This window comes from Rhipicephalus microplus, chromosome 7 (assembly GCF_043290135.1).
Source record: "Rhipicephalus microplus isolate Deutch F79 chromosome 7, USDA_Rmic, whole genome shotgun sequence".
NCBI classification, from domain to species: Eukaryota; Metazoa; Arthropoda; class Arachnida; order Ixodida; family Ixodidae; genus Rhipicephalus; species Rhipicephalus microplus.
In genome coordinates, this window is record NC_134706.1 from 3,475,901 (window position 1) to 3,500,497 (window position 24,597).

A 24,597-nucleotide genomic window follows, 5' to 3' on the forward strand; every position below is an offset into this window, starting at 1 on the left:
ACCGGCCTCCAGGCAAGTTTCCCAAGAAGTTGCAAGAACTGCAATACCATGAGCAACCGCCTCATTACACAACGCGCAGAAAGACACCTTGTCGACGGAACAATATGAGGCCATTGAACAAAACAGTACTGTATCGTCAAAACAACAGCAATGAATGAGCAGCAGGAAAGAAAAAAAATGATCGGACCTCATTGACTGTACACGTGCAGGTGACAAAGGTAGGCAGAGGAAAGATGTAACAGCGCAATAAAATCCAACACAAGCCTAAACGAAAATCAGAGGGACAAATAAACCAGCAAATCACTGCAGCAAAGCTTTCCTTCTCAAAGCAGACATGTGCGCTGGTTGGTGATAACTGAATTTAAAAATCGTAAAATGGGTCGATCTTAACACCACACACACACAGGATTATTTTGTAATCTTGACAGGAGAGCGTCATCACAAGCGGTCTCTACAAGAAGCAAAGTTGATATTGCGTCCTCTTTAATTCCTTCGAAGCTATGTCCTAATCAATGCACAGACTACAAGTCCTCTATAATTTCCTTGGCTTTCATTCTCTACTGACATCATGCCATTGTAACTAACGAAAAAAACGAGGCCTTGATCCGCAGCCCTTCCTACTTTCAATCCTTTTGCTATCGTTGCTTGAGTTCGTCAAAACGTCTAAGTTTCTTCTCCCGTGGCAAGACGTGCAGAGGGCGGGCTAGACCCCAACCGACCATTTATGTTTCCCCAACCATTCACTGCAAGCGGCAGTTTGGCTGCATAAACGAAGACGAAACGAGTTTCTGACGTGTGTAAACGAGTCTCCGAGAAAACGCGCTTTAAGGAGGCGGTGCTGAGGTCAGACAAGAAGATAATTAAGAAAACAGAAAAGAGCAGACGACAGAAATCGTCTGCTCTGTTCGAAAGTTTACGAAAACGCGGGTAACAAGAAACTCGTCTGAGAAATACGGATAAACAACATGCCTGGCATCGCAGAGTAAATGTTTCTCTTCTGTCTGCTACCCTGCACGGCAGCGCAAAGAGGGGGCGAAGCAGACGACAAACAAACAAAAATCGTCTGGCCCTGAAGTTTGCGCGAAAGCTGCAAAAGTAAGGTAAAGTACGGTAGGCGCACCGACTCAGACACGAAAGAACCGAGCAACGCATGTCCACATCTGCGCGTCTTTTCCCTTTTTCATGAATCCGCTTCGAGTGGCTCAACTTCGGTCGTTCGATGCAAACGACGAACAAAATTGTCTATTCTTCCTAAGGTTTGCACGGAAGAAGCAGAAGTTTAGTAAAGAAAGGCATGCAGCCACGGACACAGGAGAACAGTTGTTAACATGTTGAACATGTCATTTCTGGCGCAGTGCCTGAAACATGAAAAAAACGAGACATGTGAGAGATCACTGTCATTTCTTTACTGTTTCGAACACTGTGCCAGAAATAACTTTTTTGTTGTCTCAAAAACTTGGGCCACCAACTCGCCCATGAACAAGTTCTTATAGATGATAACAAAATAATACGCCCTTGTGCGCGGCCAGTGTGTGCACGTATACCTTCTTTCATCATAAATCTCAACAAACTAGCTCACATATTCTCCTTCGAAAGTTGAGTTCAAAACAGACGACAAACAAACAACGTCTGCTCTTCCTAAGGTTTACGCGAAAAAGAACCAGGCAACTTCCCGCGCCGAACCAACGGAAGAAACTAAGCAGACGCCGCAGAAACCAGAAGCGCCCCGCGTGGTATGCGTTTTTTTTTTTTTTTCTCATTTTCTTGCGCGTCCGCACCACGCGTGATTCGGGGAGTGCGCGCAGCACAATTCGCGGCCAGGCGCTCCCACGCCGCGAAGTAGTCGAGACGAGCATCGGCATTTTTCATGCAGCGACGGGTCCGGCACTCCCCACTCGACGGGACAGGCATCGAACGGCCTTGGCTAACCTCGCGGCAATCGGGCAAGGACGCCACCACCACTTAGGTAGGCTGCTTGCTAAGCACGCACCCCGGCTATGCGAGCGACCGCCGCCACGGCGGTAACTTCGCGGCGTCGTCGACTGGTTTTTTAGAATCGTTTTTACTCACCCAAGAGTTTGCGTGGCATCTAAAAAATCCCGACGCGGCGGCGGCGGCCGACGTCTCCTTGCAGCGGCGGCGAAGCGTTCAAGAGGAAGGTAATCCGATTCGGTGCCGACTTCGCAAGAGCATCGCGTCAGTGCCGCGGGCCCGTCTGTCGTGACGGCGTGCTCGCGGAGCGGCGAGCTTCTGCTGTGGATCCGAGCTGCTACGGTAACAGCGACGCCGACGAGCGGGCCGCATGGACGCCGACAATCACCGCCGCGCACAAGCACACCACACGCACCAACCGAGCACCGAATCGCACAGTGTCGTCGTCGACCACGTAGTCACAGAAAACACGGCGCCGTTAACCTGAGGCTCGCCCGGGTTCACCAATCCTGGGGTGCCGTGGCGCTCTGAAAGCGCGGAATGCGAAGCGATAAAAAGAAACAGACACACGTTCGCCCGCACAACCGCGCCACCGCCGAGCCAGTCGAGAGCTGCGCCGCCGCGAACTCGCAGGCGGAGAAGAGCGTGCGCCGCTTGGCTGGCCGGACAAGGGAATAAAAAACATATATCTAATCAAAATGCACACAGAGCAAGCGACAAGCACGCTCAGCAAGCGGGAGAGAGCGAGCAGCACCTGGTGGCCAATGGGTCAGCCAAGAAACTAGAACCGTGGCGCCACCTAGACGACGGGACGCGATTCACTCTTGTTGCGTAGCGCTCCGCGAGGGGTCTCGCGCAAACTCTTGCCTTTTCGCCACAAAAAAACAATTTGAAAGTGCCCTAAACGTTGTCAAGGGCTTGAAGGTTGATGATGGCTGCCCAGACGAACTGCCGGGCCAAACGTAACAACGTATACATACCTAAAGTCACCCCTAACCGCCGGTAAAAATACAAGAACACGTTGTTGTCGCTTCGCATTTCTCGCCTTTTAGGTGCTATTCGCGACGCCAGAACGGTCAATCACGAGACGTCATTAGGGTACATACTCTCGATTGGCCCATATATGAGCAACATGAGCTGTGAATGGTTTCCTAAATTACCGCGCAGTCACCCGACCATTCTTTCTCGTCTTGCACGACTATCGTGCGCGATCAACTGATCTTATTTCGTTTTGTGTGTTTCCGACTACGCATCGGTAATAACAGCGCGTAGCCGAAAAGGGCGAGTCCATCCGTCCGTCTGTCTGTCTCTCTGTCTTAGTCAGCTTAGTGCTCACATTATACACATACTTTGTGAGGAAATAACAGACGAGGAGGAAATAGCACTTATAGGAAAGGTATTAGTGAAGGTGACAAAGATAAGCCACCCTCTTCCAACGCAAACTGGTTTTGGGGCCCAAGCAGCGTACCGTACCCAGCAAACCCTACTGTATCTTTTTACAGCTGAAGCTCAGGAAGGTAACGAGGACAAGAGGTTGTCCTCGTTGATCCCTTCGTCCGTTGTTAATTTGCTGCGCTTCAGCTGTAAAAAGCATGCAGTACCAACTAGCTTGCTCCCACACCTTGCTTCAGTAAACCCTACTGTAAATTAGAAGTGTGGCAGCTTGGGCTAGTTGGTATGGCATGACGGTAGTTATAGCGCGAGAACAAAACGACGACACAGAGACAAGAAGGACTTTCGACACAGAGACAAGAAAGACTCGTGTCTTTCGTGTCCTTGTTGTCTCTGTGTCGTCGTTTTGTTCTCGCGCTATAGCTGTCTTTCTTGTCTCTGTGTCGTCGTTTTGTTCTCGCGCTATAACTATCGTCCTACTGTAAAGACTCTTATTTTTCTTTTTTTCTTGTTTTTTGGTGCAGGATTAAGGAGGCGGGGTGGGAAGGCTGTTATAGTGCACTTTTTTTTTTCATATCCTTTCTCTCGAGCGAAGAAAGAACGAAAGAAAATTGCAGCCTATCCACGGAGTGAATTATGATGAGTGGGGCGAAGCTTCAGAGAGTTTTATCGGTAAACCGTCAACTGTCCATCCATCCGTCCGTCTGTCTGTCTTTCCGTCCGCAACATTGCCCATCGTCTGTTTTAGTACCCGCTTGGACGTCGCCTGCTCATTGGTTAAAGCATCAAACAAAAACGCCGTTCGCCACGGAAGCTGGCGCTCACTCAGAGGCGCATGTTTTGTTGGTTACGGCCTGGGGCGCTTTTCAGGAAGGGACCCGACCAACAAAACTAGAAAAGTTCAGTCCACGCCATGCTCCTGGTTTCGATTTCAGTGTGGCGCCAGGGTTGTTTTATGAGGTCGTGAAAGCAGAGGAGCGTCGTTGTAAATCGCGCTGAGGAAAAGGGAAAAGCGAGAAACCAATGCTTCTCACCCGAAGCGTTATCCTGAAGATGCACCACACAGAGAGTGCAAAGGCGCAGCAGCAATAAAGTTCAGCGGTGTTTAAGGAACCTTAAGCCTATACTGAAGGACACCTGGATCACTTGCGTCCACTTTTTTTTTTTCAAAAAGTCCTAAAGAAAGGGCTAAAAAGTCTGAGATTCACCAAGGAAAAAAAAAAAGACCAGATAAAACAAAAATACGAGTTACTAAGGTATACGGTGCTCTGAACGAATGCCCCCCCCTCCCCCATACAGGGGCTGAATTCCCCAAAATAAAAAAGAGAACGAAAGAAAAAGAAATGCATAAGAACCGTTCACAAGCCAGCGAAGTCTTTGAGTGGTATCAGTAGGCGCCAGATTGTCGACCCTTTGGAGCGCCCACTGATTCAAACAAATAGAAGTTTCTCTCCCTCTCTGTAGGAAACAGAGCGACAGCTCAACAACCCAAAGTACAAAAACGACAGTGACTACAGCTGTCACATGTTTGATGCCAAGACGTACGATACGCCAAAGATAGCGTGCGTTTCCCAACGCCTGGAAGAACAGCCGGTATACGCGCGAGTCAGCTATCGCAGAAAAGCAAGCCGGTACAAAGAGCGAAGCCAAATGGATAGCGAAACAGAAAACGGGCGATACGAAGAGGAAATTTGTCACGCGATATCTCGCAAGCAATCAACAGGGCGCGCCCACTCATCCCGCAAGTGCTTTGCAGCCGGTGTACTCGCTAGTGAATACTAAGGTCATCAATGAGAAATGCGAACTCAACGCGCCGAGAAGAGTATGAACCGCAAAAGTTTGCGGGACGTTGGGTAGACAACAAGTGTGAATGTCTGCTAAATCAGCGCTCAATGCTTGTAATCAAGCTGGTGACTGTATAAGTGGGAAGGCCAAGTGCAGTATGGAACATTTGTTTGAAAATTACATTCCCTGACAAAACCGGAATTTAGCTTCATCGGCAATTTTGTTTCCAGCAAACTTTTGATGTTGATATAGTACATAGCCTTCGTACGCTCAAACGGGTATCTGCAGTACCCGTTTGAATAGAAACAACTCTTATCTACTTAAGCAGGTATTCACATTATACCCGCTTAAGCAGACGCGACTTTCGTCTGCTTAAACGGATATCTAGCTGCATTTCCCGATTAAACAAACATATCGCTTAAGCAGACGTCACTCTCGTATGCATAAGCAGGTATCTGCAATATACCCGCTTAAACAGACGTTTAAGCAGACGTAACTGCCATCGACTCAGGTGGGTATAAATCTGCATGACCCGCTACAGACATACCACATGAGAAGACGTGAGTGTCATTTGCTTATTTAGCTCGAGGCCTAGCGTTTGCAGAGACGGTGTAACAGAAACATGATACTGCTTCCGATCAATTACACTTACACGGCTACAGGAGTGATCACGAATAACCACACTGCTTCCGTATCGAAGCAGCGAAGTGAAATCCCCGGAGGCGATGATATCCCACCTTGAGCAAGAGGAAGACGGGGGGACTACACGAAGACATCTCCGCACGCAACGCCCTTCAGGGCCCGACAATATATAGCCCCATTTCCCGTATTGTTTTGTTTTTAAGTCAAGAAACGCAAAGTTATTTTGACCACGCGTCATGTCGCTCGACCGATCCATTGCACTTCCGGGCCGCCCCAACACGCAATAATCCGTGTCGCGAACGATGTCTGCGAGCGATACAATCAGACGAAACACGAAGCGAGCATTCACACATGCAATGGAAAGTACTCATGCCGTCAGCGAGATACACGTGGCAGACGAAAACAAGCAGACGAAACACGAAATGACCACACCTGCCCTACAGATGAAACTATAAAAACAGTCCGAGGAAGTCTCTGGGAGCGTAACACCTCAACAAAAGGTGATAGTAAGCCCCCCCCCCCCCCTCTTATCTCTCTCTCCCTCTCTCTGCTATTTAGTCCGCCGCCTAAATCGATAGCATGCGAAAGTGCAGCACTTGCACGCTCGATATAGTTTGCACTTAAGCTCCGAATAGGGCGTACCAAAACAAGTGCTGCTATAGCAGACGGCAAAAATAATTGTGCGCAAGGATTAAAGTAATAAATAGTCAAGCAAGCGCAGAATGTGGGGGCCCAAAACAGGGGTGTCTTCAGCGAGGCGGCGCATTAACGCCTCGCAAGAACGCCGACACCCGCCTTAGCTGTCCCGACTACCAGTCAATCTGCCGCGGACAAAACAAAGCGCCGAGGAATCGCTCAATTAAAACGGTGCAGCGTGGACCGATGTTAGACGGGCGTCGCCCACAATCACTCGAGGCTGAACCCGCAAACCAGTTTGTTGAACCGTAAGAGGATGTTTAAGGTTTCACGGCTTGCAGGTATCACTTTAGAAAAGTCGAACACCAGTTGTTGGTGATGCATACTTGGTGAAATGAAGTGCAATAAACGAGACGAAAAAAGGAGAGACAGGCACTTTTCCTAGAGAAACATCGCCGCAGCTAAGACATTTGATAATCAGCCACAAAAAGCAACTAACTACAGGGCTGCAGGAGCGAGATCACGTTCGGTTTGCGAGTCACTGATTGATTTGATTGATTGATTGATTGATTGATTGATTTGTTGGTTTAACGTCCCAAAACCACCATATGATTATGAGAGACGCCGTAGTGGAGGGATCCGGAAATTTTGACCACCTGTGGTTCTTTAACGTGCACCCTAACTTGAGCACACGGGCCTACAGCATTTCCACCTCCATCGAAAATGCAGCCGCCGCAGCCGCGATTCCATCACGCGACCTGCGGCTCAGCAGCTACCAGACCATACCGCTGCGGGGCACTTGTACGTTAATATGTTAAGGAATGGCATGAACCGGTTGCGTGAACATTAAGATATTATACAATAAAAAGCGGATGGATTGCAGTTTCAGGGAAGTGTTCAAGGAACGGGGCGCCTCTAACGTAACTGCACAATGCACCGTTTTCTGTTACGTCGACTCAACCAAGAACAGAAGAGAAACGCCCCAAGAAACGCGAAGGCGAGACGGGCTTGGCCGAGATCAAAGTTCGTGTCCCGAAAAAGAAAAGAATACGACGTAAGAAAAAGGAAAACAATCCATGCGCGGTCGCAGGTGAGGGGCGGGAAGCGCAATTGAAACGGTGCAAAAAATAAACATCAAGAAAAGAAACATTTTCTTCACACCCCCACAGAGGCGTTTAACTGGCGAAGGTGAACGCACGTTGCCAGCCAGCAAGGAGCTCCGCCCAGTCGCTATAACTCTTCGAGGTACACCAGAAAAAGAACATGGGCTTCTTCTGCTGGCCTCCGTTAGCTTGCCACATAGGTGGCGCTGCGCGGCGACCCAAATTCGACCGGTGTTCTGCCGTATTATCTATCTAAACGCACGGCCGCCTCTTCTTCGTAATGTGGCCATTTATTTGCGCCCGCGCGGATGCGCTACGGTTTGCACCGACGCACTTGGTGTATATATTATCGGCTATAGAGGAACGCGCAGTGGCGCGGATTTTTAATCGCGCATCCCTCCGACGCCGAGAATAAACCATCGACTCGAATCATATTTTCAATGAGGAAGGGGGACCGTCTAATAGCAGGCAGGCTTATGATAAGCATTCGATTTGATTAAAGAAGATGCATTAACGACCTTGTTAGATGAGCCTAACAGCATCACCACTTGCGGATAAAACAGCATGAACCAGCACTGCCAAGATGAGAGAAACTGAAGCTCAGTTTTCGCCACCTAAAAATTCAATTATGTGACAGTTTTAACGTGCCTTCAAATTAAGTTTGCATATTCCATGATGAGAAGCTTCATTCCCTCCCATTTCTCGTTATTTATTGAGGACTGCATCTAAAAAAATTAGACAACTATAAATGTAGCGGGCGGGTTCTTTCGCGGCCGTGGCGGTCGCATTTCGATGGAGTCAAAATAGGCCCGCGTCCTGTGCCATGTTAGGGCGCGTCAAAGAACGCCGCAAGGTAGAAATTTCCGGAACCCTCCACATACGGCGTAATGCAATCGTGGTGCTGGGACGTAGAACTTCAGATACAATTACTAAAGGCAGCGGGTTCGACTACTGGCCACGGCGGTCGCGTTTCTACGGGGGCGTATTCGATGAGCACCTACGGACAGATATATTTCGGTGCACCTTAATAAAGAAGCCCAGCTGGTCTATATTAACTCAGAGTTCCTAACTAAACAACGTCCTGTCTCATACTCACATCATGGTATTCGTATGCACGTAAATGCCACTGAATTATTATTATTATTATTATTATTATTATTATTATTATTATTATTATTATTATTATTATTATTATTATTATTATTATTATTAATGCTAGTAGTAGTAGTAGTAGTAGTAGTAGTAGTAGTAGTAGTAGTAGTAGTAGTAGTAGTAGTAGTAGTAGGAACAGAAGCAGCACCACCAATAAAACAGCACAAGATACTTTAAAGGGAAAGAGCAACTTCAAGCAGGCTATTAAAGTGCGCTGCCCATAATACCGCAAATCTCTACCGCATGCCTACCTAGCACGATTAACCGAAGCCCACCTGTAAGTGCAGGAGGAAATCGGCCACTTTCTCCCGATCTGCGTGCTCGTGTGGTTATATGAATTGAGGACGCATATTATAGCCGCGCGCCGCTGAAAACCCCACACTCGCCGACCCCCTGAGCACCGTTCAATTATCGATTCTGCGATGCGCAAATCGCCACGCGTGACCACTCGACGCGGTACACAGCGGCGTCGGAGGCCATATTTCTTTTACTTATAGACAAGCGAGACCAGCACGTGAAGACCGTTTGATATAGCACGCATACTAATTCCAGACGTCATCGAGTCTATTTTTATTAATTTATTTTTATGCGAGGCACAATGCCGCTGAATCCAAACGACCAAGAAACGCTGTAACGCAAATCTTCACATGCCGCGCCGTTTGTATATATACGTGCCTCCTACCGAGGATCGGTTCGCGGTCAACAGGGTCTGAGAGGGTCAATAGTTTTGGGTGTATACGAGTATTCAGAAATTTCGAACAGAAAGTCCATTGACGTTTTATTAGATTCAACCACCAGGTTAAACAGCCAGTACTCGAACCACCGACTATGTTTTAATACTTTTGAATGATTAGCACTGACGGGAAAATGATGCTGATGCGTAACGGATTGAGATTTTTGTGTATTTGTGTTTTCTTCTTGAGCGCATTATCCTTTACGTGCATTTTGATTATTCAGTTGTAAAATTTATTTCTCTTTTGCTTTATTACTGACTGTTTCACGTTCCTTTTCTCTTGTGTATGCTCCCCCTTGTGTAATACCCCAATAGGGGCCTTTAAGGGTAAATCAATGATGATGATGACGACGATGATGACAATAAAATCTGAAATGAATACGTTGGAAGAGCAGACTATCGTTTTTGTTGCTTTAATTAGTCAATTACAAACTCGTGCAGGTGATTTCGCACGAAACTAATAAACCTTAATTTACTCGTCCCTAGATGAAGAATTGATTGATTGATACGTGGGGTGTAACGTCCCAAAACCACCACGTGATTATGAGAGACGCCGTAGTGGAAGGCTCCGTAAATTTCGACCACCTGCGGTTCTTTAACGTGCACCCAAATTCGAGCACACGGGCCTACAGCATTTCCGCCTCCATCTAAAATGCAGCCGCCGCAGCCGGGATTACAAAAATTAGCTAGAGACTATATTAGCATCAATACTATACGCCACAAGGGTATATAGTCTCGGGGATATGTCGGCATCGATTCCCAAAATTGTGCCTGCATTTCTCTACACTTTAAAACGCTTCTCTTCTGAGTAGTAAGGCCTGCAGTAGGATTACGTGATAACTTGTATACACCTACGAGACCGATAGGTTGCACGAAGTGAGCCTAAGCAAATCTTCGATATCAATATCTCAAGAAGAGATAAAACTACACACTTAATAGCCGTGAACTGTTCCTCTGTTTCTTTCGAACCCCTGCGCACGGTTCAGCGACACCCATCGCCGAGTATTCATTTTTTACCTTTGCCTTTTCCGCTCAATCACCACGTTGTATTTATTGCATAATGAGAAAATATGTTATTTTATTACGGCCAATAAGAGTATCATGAACGTAAAACCTCCAAATTTTATTTATCCCCAGCGTAGAATTATAGAGTCCCGACAAACCCTCCAAGGTTTAGACGCACAAATATATATATATATATATATATATATATATATATATATATATATATATATATATATATATATATATATATATATATATATATATATATATATATATATATATATATATATATATATATATATATATGCTCAGGTGTTATGGTAGAGCATGGACGCGTTATTCGGAGGGAGGTCTCAGGCAAGTTGTCTTTTCGTCCATTTTACTTTGTTCACATTTACATCACGATTTCTACACTTGGTTTTCTTAATACTCGACATTGTCAGATAGTTCTAATCAAAGTCCAGGCTTCGTGCGACGTAACTTAAAGACGTGTGTCCACATTTATATGCGCACGAACATGCGCCGAATGTCGTACCTTTCTTTGGTAACTGAAATACGAAACAACCTCACATGCATTAGTCGGATTGACGGAATGATCCCCCCTCCCAACTCGTTATCCATCCCACAAACATGCACACGGCATATAGATCTGCCCCCTTCGAGGCCCGAAATACAATCTGAACTACGTTCCCGATTATAGAAGTTGAATCACCCACGTCACGTTTATATATATACGGTAACGAGGGAACATTGGAGGGCTGCGTACAACAGAGGCATTCATGTAATGCCACGCGCCTTCTCGGTGGAGAATCCTATGTACGTGACTGACGCAAAAGAGCTCGCCTTAACGGACTACTTTACACGGCGAAGTTACGAAACCCCAGTTACAGCTCCCCCGCGTACTTCTTTGCATATACAGCATCCCGACGGCAGCTCAGGAAGACCTATAGAGAGACGCCGCCAGGTCACGTGCAATGTCCGTGTCGTAAGCCGAGCGCGTTTGTGCATACATTAGGCAACCGCGCAGGCCCCTTCCAAATCGGGCACTTGCGACACCGCTCCGAAATTTCGTCAACACGAAGGATCACACTGCAGTCTCTCGGAATTCGCTCTCTCGAATCTCAAAAGGGCAGCCACACTTTACGACCAACTATATGTGCCTGCAAAAACCGTAGCGTGGACTTGACGGGCTGCTCGGGCACCGGGTTTACGTAACCGTAAACGCGAGGCCCAAACCTTCGCTTAAGCCTACGGTTTCGTACTGATAGGTGCATACCCGTGTTTCAAAGAGGAGGGAGGTGTTAGGAGGGGACAGCGGCGCTTTACGGCTAGGGGAGGGAGGGGGGGTAGGGTGGCAACAACCCCTTGTCGACACTCGCGTAACGAAAGCACGGCCAAGAGAGCGTGTGCAAAGGTAGGGATATATATGTTGTAAGCAGTCCATAGAACTTAAGCCTATACGGCATTCAAAGCCTGAGGGATCTATTGTGTACACGTATACGAGGCGGTCGAGGCGAAGATTAATTTCAGTCACGGAAAGAGACTTGAAGCGAACTCGGCGTCCTGTCGAGATGTAACGCCTCTGTACTGGCCGACAACTTGCCACGGCGATGAAGCCAGGCGGAGGCGGAATGCGCATGACACGGAACTGTGAACCCTATTATAAATCCAGTAACCTAGGCAACAGGACAGAAGAATGTAAATTGCTGCCGAATTGATCTTTAAGGTAAGACGCAAACTTCCCACGCAGTGCGACGCTTGAACAGCAAAGAATAACAGTATTTTTCTCGAATACCCAATATGCAACAAACAAGTACAATTGCGCGCAGTAACAAACATTATTACGTGAATAACAGCTAGACAGAGGGCGTCCATGTAAATAACAATACGCTAAAATTAAACACTTTGCGCAAATACTTAACTCCAGTTGTAATGAAACTTCTGACGATGATCACGATGATGATGATGATTTGGGGTTCTTACCTCCCAAAAACACGACATGAGACGTCGTATAGTGGAGGCCTCCGACAATTCCGACACCTTTGGTTCTTTGAAGTGATAAATCACACAGACATATTGCATTTCAGCTACATCAAAATGGGGCAGCCGCAGCCTGGGTTTGAACACCTGACCTTCAAGCATTTCAGCATCGTTGGATATAATAATAATAATAATAATAATAATAATAATAATAATAATAATAATAATAATAATAATAATAATAATAATAATAATAATAATAATAATAATAATAATAACTGGGGTTTTACGGTTCATAATCACCAGATGATTACGAGAGACGCCGTAGTGGAGGGCTTAGCATAAATTTGACCATCTGATATCCATTACAGTGCACTGACATCGCACAGTGTATGAGCATTTCCTCTTCACCGAAATGCGGCCGCCGAGGCAGGGATCGAACCCGCGACCATGGCATCAACGGTTGAGCACCGTAGTGATTGTACCACCGAGGCGGACTTGAGAGGCGTGATGATGATCCTTATAGTGAAGATGGTGATTCTTGACCACACTTTCTTTTCACCATACAAAAACCAATTCTGTTGATCGATCTTTACTTCTTTCTTTCTTTCTTTCTTTCTTTCTTTCTTTCTTTCTTTCTTTCTTTCTTTCTTTCTTTCTTTCTTTCCTTCTTTCTTTCTTTAATTCTTTCTTTCTTTAATTCTTTCTTTCTTTCTTTCTTTCTTTCTTTCTTTCCCTATTACAGATCTTCGTCCAACTGTAGCACTGAACGTGTTGCTTGTTGAAGCACTCGAGGGGAGAAGCGGCCAGTAGTAAAGAGAAATAGAAACGCGTAGTCTAACGCGCTCTTCGCAACAACCGCAGCCATCGGCGGGCAGACAGGTCCGATCCAATTTCCGCAAGAAAAGTGCGTACAACGCCACGGGGGTGATAAACTGCAGAGAGCGCCAGTCTTTGCAAAAGAAACGAAGATGAAGCAGAAAAAAAAACAAACAAAGAAGAGGCTGTTACCAGGCGAGTTCCTCATACGGCGTTCTTCTTCAGAGGAAAGCAGCGGCCATCCTTGAAACAACGTCCTTGACGAGGAGAAAAGGGAATCGGGTTAAGCGAAACACTTGAAAAAACAAAGAGAGAATAAAAGAGAAGACTTTTCGCGACTACAGCAGAAGGTCTACCCTCGACGCGACCGATCTATCTCGCCTCCTTGACGCGGCCAGGAATTCCTTGAGCATGCTGATTCGCAGAACGGAAACCCGACACCCGGGCGAGCCGAGAGATGCGCACGCGGCTAGCCCGCCGTACGAGCACCGCGACAGTTGCGTGCAGTACAGCGGCGAAGGCCCCAGCGCTGGTTCCCGGGAGTCCTTTTGATACGAATACGGCCCGATGCACAACTTACACATATAACCACGATTGATGCATACGCAGATGAGGTTCTCGTAGAAGCGAAGTGACCCGTAAATGTGATCGTAAAGCCCAACGGCACGCGAGTCAGTGAAGTGCGATTCTCTCTTTGAAGGGACACCAAGCGCTCGCAATCAATGTCACTGGCGCAGTTCTTCTTCACAGCGGAAACCCAACGATTAATCACTGACGAGATGTCCTAGAGGCCTATGAAAAACATTTTATTTCTTTTTAATCTGGCTGTCACCGCGTACGCAATTAAGCCGCATAGTTCGAAGCACTGAATTGTTTACTTTAAGAGTGTACACAACATAATGTACATTAGACTATGGATCTTTTATATTCAAGCAGTCCGTTAGTTTCGATATATTGCTTAGCCGTATACAGAAGAGACGGACGAAACGCCCACAAGGGATGAAAAATGCTCTCACAACGCGCATACTACGTCTACAGATACACGCGAGTATACATAGCAGCGTTGCGCCCGATTCTCGGAGACTTGCCGAAACGAAATAATTGAGGCCGGTGCACTTTGCGACGTCAGCACACGTCAAAGAACACCAGATGGTCGAAATCTCCGGAACCCTGTACTACGGCGTTTCTCATAATCATGCCGTGGTTTTAAGCCGTAAAACTTCTCATATTATTATTATTATTATTATTATTATTATTATTATTATTATTATTATTATTATTATTATTATTATTATTATTATTATTATTATTATTCATGGCGATGCTGTTGTTATCGCAGCGTTATCATCCTAAACACGCTTTGAGACCACTCCATTAACCAGTTGCGATAAGGTCCCACCTATAGTTGCGAAGCAAGCATGTATAATTCGAGCAGTGGCGGAAAAACGGGCCAACCGTATGTCTACCACGTGACGGTCAATCAGATACAGAGAAGTGCATAGGCACTGCAAAACCTCGTAGAAAGCACCCAGAGCCGAGTTAGTAAGACTCTTGCGCGTCTTATTAAAATCCGAAGTTTTACGCACCCCAACCCAAAATGACGACGAGACGGGAAGCACTAAATAAATTTGAACGAATGGGTATCATGCAGCACTAAACAAACGCAGCCGAAGTGCACGGAAGTCGAAACAGCGTCCTCCAGCTTTCCCAGTGCAACGTTATCGCATCAAAGCCCCTCTTTGTGTGAATGAGACGTCCCTGGGCGCATTACACCGTGTAATGGTGTAATGCGGCCATTATACACGACTACGTTGCGCGTTACACCGGTATTGGCTGATAAACTATTACCTAATGTTTGCTCGCTCCTGACTAATTGTGTCTCTTCTTGGTTAATATACTGTTGATGCATGACAATATAGATGAGTTACTCCAAAAAGAAATTGCCGCAAGCCATTTGAGACTAAAATTTGAACAGCGCATGCTAATGCCCGTCACAGTGTTCTGTAGTTATTGTGCTCCACTGCTCACCCGAAGGTCACGGGCTTGAAACCCGACCGCGCATTTCAAGGAAGGCTAACTGCTTGAGGCCCACGTGCTTATCTATATTGAAGTGCACGTTAAAGTCAACCTCATGGTCGACCTCGTAATCCTATCGTGGTTACGGCTCATAAAACCACTGCGATTATCACTAACAGCCAAGCTCGCTGGATTTCGTTTCGACCGGTTGTGCCCTCGCGATCTCCGACGACAGTGCAGCTCTGGCCAACTTGGTTGGTGCTACGCCACCTCCTGCCGCCGGTCCCCTACGACGACGACAGCGCATGGAGCTCTGGCCGACTGGACTCGCCCTACGCCATCTCCTGTCGCCGACAAGAGCTCTCGCCAGTGGTGCCCCGTCCTCGGACTCCTGTGACCGTGTTTCATCTTTCCTATCTCTCCTCTGCCGTCGCTCGCTGTCCCTGCGCATTTCTCTCTATATATATATATATACCTTTACTCCTATCCTTTTAATTGCTCCTTACCCCCATTCCTTGTGAGCTACTGTTGAGGTGTCGCACCAGATGCAGAGAGTTACGGGGCTCACTTTTCTCTTCTTTTCCCGTTTATAACCACAATCTACACCTAGTCGACCCTTCGTTTCTACGTTGGCGCACAGATACTATCACGCTGAGTGCAATACACTTGCAATACCGCTGAAATAGGCGAGCATGCAAAAACGGATAAGAAACGGAGATAGGACGAGAGTTACCACGCTGAATGCAATACACTTGCAATACCGCTGAAATAGGCAAGCATGCGAAAACGGATAAGGAACGGAGATAGGACGAGAGTTGGGTTGTCATTCACCGACAAGCCCGCGGCGACTGCATGCAGAAGTAGGCGCACGCTGTGTTAAGGTGATTAGGCGTTCGGTTCGTCTACTACTCAAAGGCGCGCCAGACGATTTACGATTCTCCAACTCGCAGCGACGCGCGATCAACGAGCACACGTCAGAACCTTTTGAGGACGCACATAGCACACTAGATAAGTAACACCACAGACATGAACGGGCGTGCGGCACACAATAAAGGGACGACACGGACATGAATTTTCGCAGCTAGCTTCTCCCGTCATACACAAACGGGTCTGAGCAAGTATATGAATCTCGGTAAGTCTTTATGTTGGCACTAAAGGGGCCCTGAAACACTTTTTCAACTAACCATGGAATGAATTCACTGAAAGAGCTTATTGCCTCGCGAATTCAACGCGGCTAAAAATTTTAAGCATCCGTCCTGTTCGAGTCGAGTTGCAGATTGCATTCTCTCTTCTCTCGTCCCGACGAAAGCACTGGAAGCTAAGCAGGGAGGGACGGCAGGAGCAAAGAATACGGCACGCGCTTCGTCACCTTGAGCACTTTTTCTGTTTTTTTTTATTTGAATGCGCGGCTTTTTCAGTGTAATCGCACGCACACGCGTGTACAAGTCACGACCAAGCGCGCCATGTTCAAATTAGCCAATGGCTGATATACGGGCTTTTTTCGAATGGCTTTTGAGCGCCTTCTACAATTTGTCGAGAGAAAAGAAAGCAATGTTTAGCTTACTTTAATAATTTATTGTGGATTCCAGGCCACGTGCTGCGCTACAATACTTCGCTCACGTGTTGTCGGGAGGCTTTTCTCAGCAGCGTTTTCTGAACAGCAGCGTTTTCTGAACGTGCTCAAAAAGTGTTGCAGGGCCCCTTTAAAGTCGATTTCCACGAGGACCACCTACTGGCATCGACACCATCGTGTTGCCACGCTAGAGTATAAACTTGGCGGGGCTTTTGGCAACGCTTTCTTTCGCTTCAGGACCTCAATAAAGTTCACACTTACTGATGCTCGCGACCTTACGCACTAACTGGGTTAATTGTGACGACGTCAGGTGCAAAAAACACACATCAAAATGGTGACTTGCGCGTCATAAAGGAGCCACGGTGCGCAGCAGCCGTGTAAGTAAATAAATAAATATAGTCTTCCTCAATGCTGCTGACAATAAGCGCCGGGTGTTTATTCTTGACCAGTCCGTGTCTGTTGCGATGCCCTTGCCCTTATTGCCTTTATTGGATAGGGATCTAGAACGCTGAACAATGAGGCCGCCATCCCTAATCTATCTCTCTTCTTTAGTAACCACAATGCGGGAGCATCGACAGCCGAGTCTGTAAGCGCCTTCATAAGACGTATGCTTGGGCTATAGCCCAAGCATACGTATTTCAGCTGGTGATTTGGAATCAGCATATTTGCACAGCGCAAGAAAACGACTATAGTTACAGCGTAACCATACTCGTTTTTTTTTCCTCTGCGTGAATACGTTCGAAGTGCCTGTCGCCCCGCCGCGGTGGTCTAGTGGCTAAGGTACTCGGCTGCTGACCCGCAGGTCGCGGGTTCAAATCCCGGCTGCGGCGGCTGCATTTCCGATGGAGGCGGAAATGTCGTAGGCCCGTGTGCTCAGATTTGGGTGCACGTTAAAGAACCACAGGTGGTCAAAATTACCGGAGCCCTCCACTACGGCGTCTCTCATAGTCATATGCTGGTTTTGGGACGTTAACCCCACAAATCAATCAATCGAAGTGCCTGTCGCGTGTGAGTCCGGTTCCCGGAACAGCGCAGCAGCAGACAGCTGCACAGGGCTGTTCGTTGCAGGCATGCACGTATCCTCGTTCATTTCGTCACTTATCGACTAGGTGGTCGACGCTCGCGCATCCAGGTTAAAAAAAAAATGGCCGCCTGTATTTTGGATAGAGTGTCGCAATCTGCGACTGCTTCTGAATGCTAGGCAGCCGCCAGAACAGAACACGCTTTCGTGAGTGCGCGTCAATAGCGCACCCAACACCGGACTCCCTAGACGTGTGGCAGCTTGGGCTAGTTGGTATGACATCGCGATAGTTATAACGCGAGAACAGAACGACGACGCAGAGACAATCGGCATATTTCGTGTCCTTCTTGTCTCCGTGTTGTCGTTCTGTTCTCGCGCTGTAACTATCACCAGGCTCCCAGCGCGATTGCACAGCGGCGCGCGGACGCGGCAATTTTCACGCGCAGATGCTCAAACATGCACAGAATTTATGTAGAAAGCATACACGATCGCATGAAACAGTCCTTTCAAGCACGCGTTCGCAGCTTGCCGATCTACCATCATGAATCCTCGCAGGTGGTGGAAAACACGTCGTCACAAAGGAGGAAAAAAAAAGGGGGGGGGGGGGGAGCGAAACACGAGCCGATTCGCCGCTCTGCCCTGGAGGAAGTAACTTCCGGTGGGGTCCCGGGAGTCGACCGGAACGCCGATACACGCGGCGCGGTGGGGAAACAGCTGGCGCGAGTCGCGCGCGCGCCAGGATCGCGACACCGCTCGCAATCAGCGCGCGCCAGTGACCCCCCGACCGGAAATGACGTCAAGCACCACTTCCTCCCCTGCACGACCCTCTTTCGACGCCAGTCCCCGCGAGATACTGACGCAACGCGCATTTCGGAGAGCTAAGCAAATCTCGTACGTGGTGAGGGGCGTTTTCCGCTGTAAGTGCAGATACCGGAGTTGCCACACAGCGGTGCCAGGTTAACGAGCAAACAATCCTCTCAACACAACCTCCCCCCCCCCCCCCCCATCCCTTACAAAAAAAAAGTGGGAGCACGAGCTTCGCGAGAAAGCCAGAAGGAAGAAGAAACCTAATGAATTTTCCTTACTCGTAAACATTTTCAATTATAGTAACAAAATGTCACTGTTGAAAAAATAGCGTATAAACTTTTAGTATAGCGAAACTACACGCAACTACGAACAAAAGCATATATTTACTTCTTAACACTGTCTCCGCTGTCAGCTCCATGCCGTTTAATTCGCGTTTACCATTTCATCATTAACATCGCTCGTTTGCCCCAACGTACGTTTGACTTGAACATTAAACTACATAAATTCACTGACAGACGCGTAATTAGTGAAATAAAAAACGCGTTGTCGGTGGACATGATGACCACTATATTAAGTACACTTGCTAGTAAAATGATACGAGCCCAAAAAACTGGAAAATTCTACGAGCGACTAGGCGAGTAAAGAAGCCCAAATTTGCTCATTGCAGGCGGCATACAGGCAAAGTTAACCTTGGCCGATGTCAACGCGCCCTCAAGAAAAAAGCCTGCGACGTCGCACGTTTTTCCAAAGGGACAGGAGGTTCCCAGTATTTCACTGCTTTCTCCGGGAGGAGCGCTCGCAGCCGACACTACTTAAGGTCACTGTACAAGAGGAACTTTTAACACTACTACTTATGCTTGATTCAGAAGCGACGCCATCACAAAGAGACGATCGTGTTGCCTGCGAGACGGCAGTAGACATTGTCTTAATCTCGAAGGCTGCAAGGTTTGAAGCGGCCACCGCCGCGAGCGCTCGCAGCCGACACTGTTTGGGGGAACGGAGGAGAAGAAAACAGGAGAGGGCCGGGAACCAGCTCTTCGACTCACGCCGCAGGCATCATTTTATAGAGAAGGCGTTGGCCCTGTCATTATAGCAAAAAACTGTAGTCCAATCTTTCCGTTGAAGTTGCCGAAGTGTCCCGTCATGCATCACAGCGCACACGTTGAAGAGCTCAGTATACGTCAAACTAAAACCACTGGCTTTGGCGATTTTGTTTCCTGCAGCAACACTGGCTTTCGGGTCATCACGTATGGATCGACAAAATGAGTCAATCTTCTGGATGCATATGTCATCCACAGGACTAATAGCACTTTTTTTGTCTCTAACTAACTATTTCTAACTATCCTGAATAGTTCTTTCTGAAATATTCTTATTTGTAAGACGTTTAAAAGCGCGATGTTACAGCAGACATTCTTGCCTTTCCTGTATTCCGTTTTTCTCTCTCTCAGCTGTCATATCATGCCCCGAAGCCACCACCCCTTACACAATGCTTGGCGTGGGGTCTGTAATGTACACTGAAATACATAATTAAATAAGCTGAAGAATAGACGGGGAACATGTCAAAATATTTAATGAGCGAAGAACATACGCTTTCGCCTCTAGCTCCCCTTTACCGTTATTTAATGACACCATCAACGTTTTCCCTTCAATACATCTATATGTAGACAGCGACTCGTCATACGGGACACAGCATCCGACGAACGGTCAGAGAGTCTTCTCGTTAAGTCGGCATAGAAGTTCCTACATATGTTATATAATTACCATATAGAGCCAAGCCGAAGGAGCGAGATAAGCAACGCCATAAAGGACTTGTGGGTCATCGACTCACATGCCAAGACAGCCTTCTTCTTCTTCGCTAATCAGTGCACGTATCGATGTGTGCGATGACTCACCCTGCCTGTGCAGCAGCTGCACGGCGGTGGCCGGGAAGAATCCGGCGCGCGAGCTGTGTCCCGGCCCGAACACGATGCCCTTCCAGCGCCCGCTCTCGCACTGCTCCAGGACCTGCGCATGTGACGTCACATCCACAGAGTTTCCTACAAGTACACTAGAGGGAACTGTTAGCGCTGTGTCTGTGCGAGTTGCAACGCACAGCGAGCATGGGAGTGATGGTAAGTGCATGGATTTGCCTAATTTTCGTACATTCGGCTCCGGTAGGCTTCACGTGGCTTTGTGTTGTCACGAAACGACAATCGGCAAACGTTCAGCCCTTGTACTTCACTGCTTTAACCTTTTAGGCTAACCAGTTCAAGGGTCACAAAGTTCAAAACGGTTTGTTCTTTCACTGTCGAAACAAAACCAAAACACAGCAATAAACGAAACCAGCAAGTACGAAGTCCAGGCAGATCCGTGCACTACCCATCATTCTCATGCTCGATGAACGATCGAAGTGCCAGAATCCCCTCCAGTTAACTTTAGGAAACTCTGTTGTCCCAGGTAGACAGTGAGTACAGGAAGACAAACATTGGGGAGGCTGCGTAGATGTCTAAGAGCGGCGATATGAAAGATCCGTACGACGTATCATTTCCGAAATAGAAAAAATAGTGCGAAGGGACGTTCCCAGCATGAGGCCTAAGACGTATATGTATGTAAAGCCTCATAAAAAGTACCCCAGCAAAGACCATAATAAGCACTAGATATAAATTGATTGATTTATTGATTGATTGATTGATCGATCCTTATCTCGTTTACCTGGTAAATGACCAACCCTGGAGAGTTAAGTCTCGTTTAATAGTTGCCCGCAATCAACATCTCGGTACACAAACCTCCAGATTACCTATTCGGTAACAGGGAACTTCCAGCCCTCGACATTTCCTAACTCGGCATGGAAACACGCTACATGTCACGGTAAGTCGACGCCCAGACAAAAGCCGCGTTACAATTCTGCAGGTGCGCATGCGCGGACACTCACCGTGACCATGTCACCTTCGCGCAGGATAAGGCACTCGCTGTCGCTGGGGTCGCAGTGGTCCCGAATGGCCCGTGCTGGAAGGGCCTGGAGCATCTCTGCAAATATATCGAAGAAGGCGGAAACTCACTGCACCAAGGCTGAAGAAATAATGAACCCTTCCCGAAATCAGCGGACCACAGAGAGAAGTGGCACAAGAACGACTGGTCATTGTGAGTGCCAGGCGTTTTGCGTGTCACTCTTCTCATCTGTACTTCGTATACTTGTGGCTGGTGCATTCCTTCTAATCTGGAATTGAGACGACTATTGTAACGCGATCTCAGAACGACGACAAAAGGACAAGATGAGCACTCGTCTTCCTGCCTCTTTGTCGTAGTTCTGAGCTCGCGCTATGACAATCGACATGACTTAACACCAACTACTATATAGCCCAAACCACTACAAAATTGAGAGTCAGACATGGCAAAACTATTTATTTATAACACTCTGCAAGGGCGTTCTTACAATTTGTTCCCGAGTTGCGCATCGGCAAACATGGTTGTGTAGGGAAGGGGGGAGGGGAGGAACTGAGTACAGGTAACTAAATTTCGGTGAAATGACCGCACAACGTGCAAAGTTGCCTAGAGATCCCGAAGACCATTTTACATGGATACGAGTCATGAGTGTGCTAATCAAACTAATTGCTACTTCATAAAAAACAAGTTTCCGAAAATCTAAGGGGTGGCACTATCCTCTGGACGTCCATCGCTGTACGTCAATTTGCACTCTTCATTGTGAGTGCCAGGCGTTTTGCGTGTCACTCTTCTCATCTGTACTTCGTATACTTGTGGCTGGTGCATTCCTTCTAATCTGGAATTGAGACGACTATTGTAACGCGATCTCAGAACGACGACAAAAGGACAAGATGAGCACTCGTCTTCCTGCCTCTTTGTCGTAGTTCTGAGCTCGCGCTATGACAATCGACATGACTTAACACCAACTACTATATAGCCCAAACCACTACAAAATTGAGAGTCAGACATGGCAAAACTATTTATTTATAACACTCTGCAAGGGCGTTCTTACAATTTGTTCCCGAGTTGCGCATCGGCAAACATGGTTGTGTAGGGAAGGGGGGAGGGGAGGAACTGAGTACAGGTAACTAAATTTCGGTGAAATGACCGCACAACGTGCAAAGTTGCCTAGAGATCCCGAAGACCATTTTACATGGATACGAGTCATGAGTGTGCTAATCAAACTAATTGCTACTTCATAAAAAACAAGTTTCCGAAAATCTAAGGGGTGGCACTATCCTCTGGACGTCCATCGCTGTACGTCAATTTGCACTCTTAGGAGCGTTCTGAGTGTCCATAACTAACACCTAACGATAAGGGTATTTTGGCAAACTAAGACACTCATATCGTGGGAGTTTTGAAACACCAAAACATTCAGGATATGGGTGTTTTGGTTCGTCGAAACACCCTTTTAGTAGGGTGTTAGTTATAGACACGCTAAACACCCTTAAGGGTGCAAAACTCTCCGTAACTTTTCCAGCCCTCACCTCTGAGCAGCACCTTGAGGTCCCTGGCGGCCTTGGAGCTCGAGAATGTGCGCACTAGGTCCAGCGCCGTCTGCTCAGACGAGTTGGGCTTGTTCACGTCGATGCCACTCTGAAACACAGAAATTCAGATGAAATGGCACGTATCTGCATGTAGTGCCACCAACTGGTTTACACAAACACGTGCTGCGTACAGTCGCGAACAATATGAGCTGGAACAGCGAAATAATCTCTGTAAGGTCGTATACAAGGGTTAAACAAAGTTCGCAATCGAAACAAAACGTGTTTCTGGCACCAAATTCTTAAGCGGAAAGGCAGTATCCGGCAACTCATTGCGTGACATTCATATTGGTACATTACGACCATTCTTTCAATAAACACGCATTTGTTGTTACTTGCCATGTTAATCACTAGAACAACCAGGCACTGTAGTGGCTCAATGGCTACGGCGTTCGAATTCTGATCCGAAGGTCGCAGGTACGATCACGGTCGTAACAATCGCATTTCGATCAAGGCGAAATGCTATACAGAGGCTCAATAAGGTTGATAACTGGTCTAGTTGGTGATCGATCATATTTATTTTTCTGCAAGGCAGGCAAACAGGTGACGGGGATTTGCACAGAAACGGGGCATGCGGGGTCTGCTGCAATAAATGAGATTGTATGCATTCTGGCGGGATATCTCACACCACTCGCCGTGAGGGAGCTCGAGCAGACGACATTTCGAAACGGAGCAGACGGCATTTAGAACTGCGCAACATCCGCAGGGCGTCGCAACACTTTGTTGCAGAACTGTTGCCCACTGCTGCAACAGCGAGATTATGTTCGTTTAACGAGCTCTGCACAATTCGCGGGTGTCTTGCATCCTCCGTTGCAAAAACGCAACTGGTTGCAACAAGTAATTAAGGTTGCAAAAATGAAACCGATGAAGTGGTGTAAACCGTTCAGCGCGGTCGGGTGCTCTTTGAAAGACCTCCTGGCAGAAGCAGTGCACTTTAGTAACGACATTCGGTGGCCGTTCATGTCGTGAAAACATTTACTGGGCACTGGCGCAGAACGTATATTAGCAGTTCAACCTACGGCTCAATTCACGGACCCTGAGCATGAGCGACGGTCACGAGCAATGCGAAGTATACAGACCAGATGGTGCTTGCAGGCGCGTAGCCAGAAATTTTATTGGGTGGGGGGGGGGGGGGGGGTATTCATTTTTTTCTTTCACGGCAACTATGGCGTCGCGTGATGAAAGATTGGCAAATACTTTTTTTGCGAGATAGGCATAGAAACAGGCATTTAATGACTTCAAAGGCTATTTCATTTACATAACGGGCAAAGCAGGCTGCATGCAGCGGTAACAACGCGAGTCTTGCATAGTTGCGCGATGAATAAGATGAACACTCGCAACCTCGGTACGCTATCTTAACAGGATACAGAACGCCGCGAAACGCTGAATCATCCCCGAATTGACCCTCGCTGTGAGGTATGTATGTGCGCGCGCGCATTCAGGTTCACCTCATTTCCTCTGAACTGACCCAAATGAGCAAATTAATCTCGCGCGCC

General features: G+C 47.4%; 1 protein-coding gene across 1 annotated transcript in view; it reads right to left on the minus strand.

The window, feature by feature from the left end:
• LOC119180292 (caskin-2) overlaps positions 1-24,597 on the minus strand; it is a 394,179-nt gene that overhangs the window by 244,683 nt on the left and 124,899 nt on the right. Inside the window, exons 8-10 of the mRNA XM_037431451.2 lie at positions 23,045-23,153; positions 21,508-21,602; positions 20,489-20,600 (exon numbers count right to left, since the gene is read on the minus strand). Of these exons, the coding sequence (XP_037287348.2) occupies positions 20,489-20,600; positions 21,508-21,602; positions 23,045-23,153 (316 nt within the window). The remainder of the gene's footprint in view (positions 1-20,488; positions 20,601-21,507; positions 21,603-23,044; positions 23,154-24,597) is intronic.